Source organism: Procambarus clarkii, chromosome 72 (genome assembly GCF_040958095.1).
Source record: "Procambarus clarkii isolate CNS0578487 chromosome 72, FALCON_Pclarkii_2.0, whole genome shotgun sequence".
Taxonomy (NCBI): Eukaryota; Metazoa; Arthropoda; class Malacostraca; order Decapoda; family Cambaridae; genus Procambarus; species Procambarus clarkii.
In genome coordinates, this window is record NC_091221.1 from 2,512,212 (window position 1) to 2,523,030 (window position 10,819).

At 44.7% G+C, this 10,819-nt stretch overlaps 1 protein-coding gene across 18 annotated transcripts in view; it reads right to left on the bottom strand.

Moving 5' to 3' along the window:
• The window catches only part of LOC123773598 (heterogeneous nuclear ribonucleoprotein Q), a 236,569-nt gene extending 226,234 nt beyond the window's left edge, over window positions 1–10,335 (bottom strand). For 11 of the 18 annotated variants that reach the window (XM_069312330.1, XM_069312315.1, XM_069312327.1 and 8 more), the window contains exon 1: window positions 9,919–10,057. In XM_069312330.1, the coding sequence (XP_069168431.1) occupies window positions 9,919–10,028 (110 nt within the window). In that variant the 5' untranslated portion in view covers window positions 10,029–10,057. Of the gene's footprint in view, window positions 1–534; window positions 554–9,672; window positions 9,692–9,918; window positions 10,058–10,178 lie in introns of those variants that run through there. The other 7 variants (XM_069312317.1, XM_069312323.1, XM_069312316.1 and 4 more) reach the window with 5 other exon arrangements.
• Window positions 10,336–10,819: the final 484 nt, after the last annotated feature.

The window sequence follows — 10,819 nt, forward strand, 5'->3', positions numbered from 1 at the left end:
CTCCTCCCCCCTCATCACCATCTTCCATACGCCATCAAGAGCCCTCCATAAAGGTAAGAGAAACTTTGGTACTGTATTGTAGTTAGAAAAAAACATTGTATTCAGTATAAAATGTATTTGTATGTTAATATTTGAGGGTGGGGAACGGATTAATGCAATTCCCTTTATTTCTTATGGGCAAAATCGCTTCAACTTACGATATTTCGACTTACGATCCGTCTCTGGGAACGGATTAGCATCGTAAGTCGAGGCCCCATTGAATATATATGCATATATATGCAAGCAGGTGAACATCACTTAACTTTGGGGTTAGGTTCCTGAAAACTGCAACTTTAGCTGAAATGACATTAACTAGAATTAAAAACATCATAGGCCTAGTGTTGTAAGTTAGGGTGATATTCCTAAGGTACTGGGAAAGATGATGTTTGGTCATTTTTCTCACCTAAATATTATGGTACAGGTATTCATCAAAAGTAATGAAATGAAACAAAAGCATAATTTAATTATAACCTTTAATTATAAAATGTTACATACCAGATCTAGGACTTGACTTAAATCTCTCTCTTTCTCTGCAGAGTGGTGTGGCTGTAGTGGGATTATTCACACAAACATGGGCATGGGATCCTCTGCATCAAATGTAATCTCTTCTTCATCTTTTTTCTGTTCATAACAATCATCATCATTCTTCTCTTCATTATGTTCATCTTCCTTGCCCTTTTCATTTTCTTGATCCTCACTCATTATGGCTGTCTCTTTTTTTTCCGCCCTTTATTATCGTCTTTCTTCTACTGCTCATGCTCCTTCCTAAGAAATGCATGTTATGCCAGCAAACTGCTGCTTTTTTCTTATGCCTATCAATTTTACTGTAACAGTCCACTAGATTGAAATTCTTGCAAATGGTATATCAACATTCTCTTTCAGGATCATCATCCACTAAAGCACCCATGAGTGTCAACTGCCTGGAAAACTTCTGATAAAATTCCTGATGTTAACACTTGAGTTGGCTCAGGTTGAGTTTCTTCCTCTTCTCTCACTTTCTGTTCTTCTGCTGATATTTCATCCAGCAGAATCAACATCCTCGTCAACTTTTTCAAAATCAACTGTGTGAGCTAACCCAACAGTTTCACATAAGTTTCACATAAGATTTGCCAGTTTCTCTGGTAAATCTTGCTGAAAACCCCCAAAATGTACTGTATTTTGCATTATTATTTTCAGTAAACAAAATATTTCTTTTTAATATAGTATAAATGGTCATAGACAATATTTAAGTTAGCCCTCACATACCGTACTTCATTTTCTGTAAGACCCATAGGCTTCCACAGCATTATTTCTATCCTACATTGGAATGATGCAAAAACTAAATTACGTTGACTGGGGTGATGTTAAATGAGATTCACATGGGTGTGTGTAATTACCTTTACCTAAGTGTAGTTGCAGGATGAGAGCTACGCTTGTGGTGTCCTATCTTCACAGCACTCAGTCATATAATGCTTTGAAACTACCAACGGTTTTGGCCTCTTTAACCACCTTTTCATTTAACCCGTTTCCAACCATCTACCAGTCCGTTTGCAAAAAAAAAAAAAAAAATCTAATATTTCTTCAGCCCCTTTCTTTCCTTGGCTTGAATCTGTGACTTCTTGTTCTTGAAGTTGCCTGTTTCAGGAATTCCTCAGTCAATTTGGTCGATTCCCGTTATTATTTTGTAAGTGGCGATCATATCACCTCTTTTTTTTTTTCTATCATCTAGCTTTCGCATATTTTACGCTTCTATCCTTACTTCATAATTCTTGTTTTACAGTTCCAGAAGCCATTTTGTAGCATGTCTTTGCACCTTTTCCAGTTGAGTGATGTACTTCATGGGCACCATACAACTGCTGAATATTCCAATTTTGTACAACAGCTGCATAAATTATAAATAATCTACTTACATTCTTGCATATAAAAAAACAAAAATAAAATTATCTATGTGAAAATCCATAGTTGCCCTTGTGGATAGTCTGCGACATACAGCAAACTGTATCCTTCACGTAAATGCTGTAGTGCACTCATTCATGGGCCTGTATTAGGAAATGGTCTATTATCCCACAGTGGCCAGGATGCACATGCAGGTAGTAGCACTACGAAAGAGGAAGAGTTATTTGACATTCAGTACCTTCCTCCATTGGGTAAAAGTGGCCATATCTTTTTGGAAATAAATTATGCAATGTATTATAATCCAGAAGAAAATGAGGAGGCTGAAACAGATGAAAAATCTGATTTCAGGAGAGGACATTTTAGGGAACTTAGAAATTTCTTAATGGAATCTGAAGACTTGCTGTTAGGCAAGGAGGTAAATGAGATATATGTCAAGTTTTGTGATATACTGTATATGATAAAGGCCCCCCAAAAAATATATACCAAACCAGAGATGCGGAACTAGGAAACAGGACTGGTTTAACAGAAATTGCGAGCGGGCCAGAGACCAGAGACCAAAAGACACAAAAATGAAATCAATATAGGAAGAGGCCAAACCCCCCAAACATACCAGTAATATAGATGCTAGATAAAGAGAGCTAGTGGTGGTTCTAGATAGAAAACTATCACCTGAGGACCACATAAAGAACATTGTGCAAGAAGCCTATCATCTTGAGGTCATCTTGAGATGATTTCGGGCCTTAGTGTGCCCGCGGCCCGGTCCTCGACCAGACCTCTTTTTTTTTTTTTTTTTGTTACACACACCCCAGGAAACAGCCCGTAGTAGCTGTCTAATTCAAAGGTACCTATTTACTGCTAGGTAAATGGGGCATCAGGGTGAAAGAAACTGCCCATTTGTTTCCACCTCCACCAGGGATCAAACCCGGGACCTCAGGACTACAAATCCGAAGCGCTGTCCACTCAGCTGTCAGCCCCCTTTCTTGTGTAAGTGTAGTCTATGCTACACTTTCTAACTTCAGAATTGTTTTTAAATACATGGATGGCAAAATACTAACAAAATTGTTCACAACTTTTGTTAGACCAAAGCTGGAATATGCAGCGGTTGCATGGTGCCCATATCTTAAGCAGAACATCAACAAACTGAAAAAGGTGCTAAGACATGTAACTAAATGGCTTCCAGAACTGAAGGACAAGAGCTACAAGGAGAGGTTAGAGGCATTAAATATGCCAAAACTAGAAGATAAAAGAATAAGAAGCAATATGATCACTATGTACAAAATAGTAATGGAAATCGATAAAATTGATAGGGGAAAAATTCCTGGGAACCAGGAACTTCATGAACAAGAGTTCATAAATTTAAACTACTAAACAAAGCTGCCGAAGAAATATAATTAAATTCACTTTTGCAAACAGAATGGTAGACAGAACAATACACACAGAAATCACAATAGGGTCATTCCATCTCAAATCAACAAAAAGTCACCTATGGCCCCCCACTCGACCCTCTTCAAATGCCATGAAATTTTGTAGTAAGATAGCCCTAGACCCCAAATGACACTTTGCAAAAATATTAGAGCTCAATCTACTTTGGTTCTTAAATAACAGGTCCATATTCAATAGGCTCTCATCCCGTTAATGCGTAAATACCACAAAAATGACCAACTTTGACCCTTTGTTAAATCACTTCTATTGCCTGTAGGAGTGTGAAATTTGACATACCAGGACAACTTTTGGTGTAGAATAACGTAGTGTAATCGAAAAAGCAGTATGGGTGGCCATTCAGTTATCCATCTATGCTAAAATCACTGCCAAATTTTGTCGCAAGAAATTTGGAACCCAATTCGGAGACCACTTACTCATCATCAAAAGGTCTAAACGCCATGATCTTTTGCAATGATGTATAACAAGTATAATATTATGCAGTGATGCAATAGTAACTCTGTTGTATCCTATGTCCAGAGGTGACCCACTTGAAAGTTGGCCAAAAAAAAATTTTGGTGCAAAACTAACCAAACTTCAAGGCAAAATATCTCAATATGCAGCATTCCCAATTTGGTTTTGAATGACACCATTGGATAGAGCAGATTTTTCTGTACAAGAGTAACTTTTATTTAGGTTGGGATCTGAATTCCTAGTTCAGCTGAGGACTCTGAAAATGACATACCTAGGTGCGATATCGAAAAAATCTAATTATGATTCTCCATCTTCTTTGTGCACTGATCATGACATTTTTGCTTTCCATTCTTTCATGGACACATTCGACTAAATTCTTCACCCTCAAAAAACTGTACCACCCTTTCCTTCACTTCCTCAGGAACTGACTTGCCCTGCATTTTCTTAGGAATTGCTAGTATTCCCTGTTCTTCTTTCAGCTTCCTGGCTTCGCAAACCATGTACAGTATTCTGAAACTTTGAATTGCTCCATTGTCTTTTTGAGCTTTGTGGCACGAGGGTTAGGATTTGTATTTTTTCTTGGCGCTTTGCTACATGGAATTTTAGCTTCATTTCTTCAATGAGTTTATTGAAGTCTTGGCAATTTGTGCACTGTTGGCTAGAGCTTGGTACCAACAGGTTTTGGCAATCAATATTTCTAATTGCAGCAATCTGCTCAGTAATTATTCCCTGTGCTTGGCTAATCTTACGCTTTGCATAACCATGCAAAGCGTATCCCTTGAACTAACTCGTTGATATTTAATAGGTGAGATGCCTAATACTGATAAACTTGTGTTTACACTTTCACAGATTTCCATATTATCAGCAGGGCTCATCAGATTCAGTAGAGCTGGACTCAACTGCTTACTGTCGAATTCCTTTCTGCATGATGTGCACAACTTTTGGCCAGGCTTAATACTGACTTTCAGCATATCTGACATTTTCTCTGCAATAGCTACTGTGACTGGTCGCAAATCTTTTTGCTTTACATGGCATTTCTTCTTGAAGGGATTGCAACAAGTTTTTTGCAAAAATTCAAATTTCGTCAACAGCAAAGCTTCATGATGGAAGCATACTTGAGATTCTCCATCCAAGTTCAGTTCACTTCGCTTTGCTATCAGTTTTTGATCTTCTGCACTATACTGTTTTAGAAACTTCAAGTGTTTATTGGGAGTGTAGGTTGTCAAGTGACACTCAGAAGAGTGTCATGCTCATAGCTAGCAATAGCACATGGCAATAAACCAATGGATTCCTGATTCATGACGTATCTGTAATCGAATTCAAATCAAATTATTTAACTAACCGAATACAGTAATTTAAAGTGAGACCTGTAATACATTAATATTAATATTGCTTTTTATTTATTTGTGTATTTATTGCAAGTAAAAAAAAACAAATAAGTAAACATTAATGTTTGACCTGCTGACACGATACTACAAAGATGTAAAGATAAATATAGAACAGGAACCTAAAATAGCACTGATTGTTTAATAATAATTCTGAATCACACCCAAAATATGTTCTACCCAATGAAGTTTAAAAATTTTCCAATCAGTTTGGATATCAATTTGCTAACAGTCATGATCAGTGCACAAAGAAGATGGAGAATCATAATTTGATTTTTTCGATATCGCACCAAGGTATGTCATTTTCAGAGTCCTCTGACTGAACTAGGAATTCAGATCCCAACCTAAATAAAAGTTACTCTTGTACAGAAGAATTTGCTCTATCCAATGGTGTCATTCAAAATCAAATTGGGATTGCCGCTTATTGAAATTTTTGCCTTGAAAGTTGGCTAGTTTTGCACCAAAATTTATTTTGGCCAACTTTCAAAGTGGGGCACCTCTGGACATATGGATACAACAGAGTTGCTATTGCATCACTGCATAATATTGTGCTTGTTATACATCGTTGCAAAAGATCATGGCGTTTAGACCTCTTGGTGATGAGTAAGTGGTCTCCGAATTAGGGTCCAAATTTCTCTCGACAAAATTTAGCAGTGATTTTAGCATGGATTGGTAGCTGAATGGCTACTCAAACTACTTTCTTTATTACACTGCTGCATTCCGCACCAAAAGCTGTCCTGGTATGCCAAATTTCACACCTCTTTGGGCTAGCACTAGACGTGATTTGATAAAGGGTCAAAGTTGGCCGTTTTTACGATATGTACGCATTAACGGGATGAGAGCCCATTGAACATGGACCTATTATTAAGAACCAAAGCAGATTGAGCTCTAATATTTTGCACAATTTCATTTGGGGTCTAGGGCTACTTTATTACAAAATTTCATTAGATTCAGAAAGGGTTGAGTGGGAGGCCTATGGTGCATTCACATGGAATGACCCAATAGTGTGATATATCAAAAGAACAAATCCACAAGGCATGTCATGGCACAGCTAAACGAGGCGCAGCTGGGAACATTCCCACGTGTAGGTTCGAACTCTCATCATGGCCCTTGTGGATTTGTTCGGTTGGAACATGTTTGGTGAGAAGGTGGTGGAGGCCAAAATTGTCAGTAATTTAAAAGCATTATGTGACAATGAGTACTGGAAAGATGGGACACCACGATCGTATCTTTTATCCTGTAAATACACTTAGGTAATTACTTGTTACCTCATGTACACCTGCCAGTGGCCCAGGTCATCTTGTGTACACCTGCCAGTGGCCCAGGTTACGTTGTGTACACCTGCCAGTGGCCCAGGTTACTTTGTGTACATCTGCCAGTGGCCCAGGTTACCTCGTGTACACGACAATGGCACAGGTTACCTTGTGTACACCTGCCAGTGGCCCAGGTTACCTTGTGTACACCTGCCAGTGGCCCAGGTCACCTTGTGTACACCTGCCAGTGGTCCAGGTCACTTGTGTACACCTGCCAGTGGCCCAGGTTACTTGTGTACACCTGCCAGTGGCCCAGGTTACCTTGTGTACCCCTGCCAGTGGCCCAGGTCAACTTGTGTACACCTGCCAGTGGCCCAGGTTACCTTGTGTACAACTGCCAGTGGCCCAGGTCACCTTGTGTACACTTGTCAGTGGCCCAGGTCACCTTGTGTACACCTGCCAGTGGCCCAGGTCACCTTGTGTACACCTGCCAGTGGCCCAGGTCACCTTGTGTACACCTGCCAGTGGCCCAGGTCACCTTGTGTACACCTGCCAGTGGCCCAGGTCACTTGTGTACACCTGCCAGTGGCCCAGGTTACCTTGTGTACACTTGTCAGTGGCCCAGGTCACCTTGTGTACACCTGCCAGAGGCCCAGGTCACCTTGTGTACACCTGCCAGAGGTCCAAGTTACCTTGTGTACACCTGCCAGTGGCCCAGGTTACCTTGTGTACACCTGCCAGTGGCCCAGGTTACCTTGTGTACACCTGCCAGAGGTCCAAGTTACCTTGTGTACACCTGCCAGTGGCTCAGGTTACCTTGTGTACACCTGCCAGTGGCTCAGGTTACCTTGTGTACACCTGCCAGTGGCCCAGGGCACTTGTGTACACCTGCCAGTGGCCCAGGTTACCTTGTGTACACCTGCCAGTGGCTCAGGTTACCTTGTGTACACCTGTCAGTGGCCCAGGTCACTTGTATACACCTGTCAGTGGCCCAGATCACTTGTGTACACCTGCCAGTGGCCCAGGTCACTTGTGTACACCTGCCAGTGGCCCAAGTTATCTTGTGTACACCTGCCAGTGGCTTAGGTCACCTTGTGTACACCTGCCAGTGGCCCAGGTCACTTGTGTACACCTGCCAGTGACCCAGGTCACCTTGTGTACACCTGCCAGTGGCCCAGGTCACTTGGGTACACCTGCCAGTGGCCCAGGTCACTTGTGTACACCTGCCAGTGGCCCAGGTCACCTTGTGTACACCTGCCAGTGACCCAGGTCACCTTGTGTACACCTGCCAGTGGCCCAGGTCACCTTGTGTACACCTGCCAGTGGCCCAGGTCACTTGTGTACACCTGCCAGTGGCCCAGGTCACCTTGTGTACACCTGTCAGTGGCCCAGGTCACTTGTGTACACCTGCCAGTGGCCCAGGTCACTTGTGTACACCTGCCAGTGGCCCAGGTCACCTTGTGTACACCTGCCAGTGGCCCAGGTCACTTGTGTACACCTGCCAGTGGCCCAGGTCACCTTGTGTACACCTGCCAGTGGCCCAGGTCACTTGTGTACACCTGCCAGTGGCCCAGGTCACTTGTGTACACCTGCCAGTGGCCCAAGTTACCTTGTGTACACCTGCAAGTGGCCCAGGTTACCTTGTGTACACCTGCCAGTGGCCCAGGTCACTTGTGTACACCTGCCAATGGCCCAGGTCACTTGTATACACCTGCCAGTGGCACAGGTTACCTTATGTACACCTGCCAGTGGCCCAGGTCACTTGTGTACACCTGCCAGTGGCCCAGGTCACCTTGTGTACACATGCCAGTGGCCCAGGTCACCTTGTGTACACCTGCCAGTGGCCTAGGTCACCTTGTGTACACCTGCCAGTGGCCCAGGTCACTTGTGTACACCTGCCAGTGGCCCAGGTCACTTGTGTACACCTGCCAGTGGCCCAGGTCACCTTGTGTACACCTGCCAGTGACCCAGGTCACCTTGTGTACACCTGCCAGTGGCCCAGGTCACCTTGTGTACACCTGCCAGTGGTCCAGGTTACCTTGTGTACACCTGCCAGTGGTCCAGGTCACCTTGTGTACACCTGCCAGTGGCCCAGGTCACCTTGTGTACACCTGCCAGTGGCCCAGGTCACCTTGTGTACACCTGCCAGTGGCCCAGGTCACTTGTGTACACCTGTCAGTGGCCCAAGTTACCTTGTGTACACCTGCCAGTGGCCCAGGTCACTTGTGTACACCTGCCAGTGGCCCAGGTCACCTTGTGTACACCTGCCAGTGGCCCAGGTCACTTGTGTACACCTGCCAGTGACCCAGGTTACCTTGTGTACACCTGCCAGTGGCCCAGGTCACTTGTGTACACCTGCCAGTGGCCCAGGTCACCTTGTGTACACCTGCCAGTGGCCCAGGTCACTTGTGTACACCTGCCAGTGACCCAGGTTACCTTGTGTACACCTGCCAGTGGCCCAGGTCACCTTGTGTACACCTGCCAGTGGCCCAGGTCACCTTGTGTACACCTGCCAGTGGCCCAGGTCACATTGTGTACACCTGCCAGTGGCCCAGGTCACTTGTGTACACCTGCCAGTGGCCCAGGTCACTTGTGTACACCTGCCAGTGACCCAGGTTACCTTGTGTACACCTGCCAGTGGCCCAGGTCACTTGTGTACACCTGCCAGTGGCCCAGGTCACTTGTGTACACCTGCCAGTGGCCCAGGTCACCTTGTGTACACCTGCCAGTGGCCCAGGTCACCTTGTGTACACCTGCCAGTGGCCCAGGTCACTTGTGTACACATTCTTGCTTCACGCCATTAAAACTGCTTCAACTCCTTAAGTATGGGGTTCACTCCAAGCTGCATAGAATGTAAACAACTTGTTATATTGAGTTATTGTTTTGTGCAAATTATGGAAAACAGCTCCAGTGTTTTATACATTATAATTATGAAGAGTTGTGAGGGTTGTAAATAGTAAGAGTTAGTTAGAGTGGAACTTAGTAAGGAGTAGACACTTTACTAGGGATTTAGTGTAACAATTTCTCAGCACTTTTATCCCCCATAGAATGTAAATAGTGACATTCAGTGCCATTTAGTGCATATGTAAACAGTAATTGAAAACATTTTCCAGGCTGTTGTCATAACACTCACACGACATAAATTATATATTACATATGCTTAGTCAATTTCATCAACGTACAATATTGTGCTTAATGCAATAATAAGCACTTAAGTGACACTTAACCAAGTGGGTGTAAGGTGTTGACAGTCGGGAAGTGTGTCAATGTGTCAAAGGGTGAGAGGTTTATTAGTGGAGGCGAGGCAGGAGTGGGGCGAGGAGTGGAGGCGGGGAGAGGAGAGGAGAGGAGAGCCAAGGAGGGCGAGGACTGCTGGAAGAGGAGTGGGAGAGGAGAGAGGCCACATGCTCCAGCAGCTGGTGACGGGAGGAGGGAGCCTCTCCCGCCAAAACAGTGGCAGCGACAACGCCTACTTCTGCACATGTCTGCAGGAGGCTCCTACCACCCGGCTCACACGCCTCACTCCGGCGCCCTCCTCCACGCCCGCCCATACCGCTCCCGCCAACACCTTCTTTTCCACCATATAAACCTCGCAAGGCTCGGCTCCGTCGCCCTTCCACACCACCCTGGTATTTACCTCGCCTTTTACCCACCCTTCACTTGAATGGCTTATTTTTCTACCGAGAGCGACCTACTGGCATAAAGCTACACAACTGATGAACTGTCAACTTACTAACTTTTCCCGATGATTTATAATTTAGTCTGTACGTATAATACAACACATACACAAGGGCCGGTTACTGCAAATGGCGAACGAGCAACGTGATTACTTTTGCACGGGGACCTCTCAACGACGCGCACGGTGCGCCCTGTTGCCACGCCGCCCACCCCGTCCCCGCCCACACGCCGCCCACCCCGCCCACGCGCTCACCCACACGCCCCAACCCTTACTCACACACCTATATCATACAGTTCTACAGCGTTGAGGAGAGTTTATTCATGGGGGGTGATGTATGTGAGGTGAGAGGCGGCGGGTGGTGGCACCAGTGTGCTGCATCTCGGCCCCAAAGTGTGGCGGGAAGACCAGGATGCGTCACAAATGCTCCTTGTTTCCAGGTACATTTTTCTCCATTACGGAGAGAAGGACATGTTATGCCTTGGACACCGCGTGACTCGGTTACTCAACGTAACTTGATTAGCCAGGCGGTATCGAAAATATTATAAGGAGGAAAGGCAGGAAGTTTAGAGAAGTGGGAGGTGGTGCCAGCCAGGGTGGTGGTGTGGCCGCGCGCCCACCTGTCGACGGTGCTGCCGCGCCCGGCCACAACCATCACCATCTCTCATATATGTAAAAAAAAAAACCAACGAGACTTG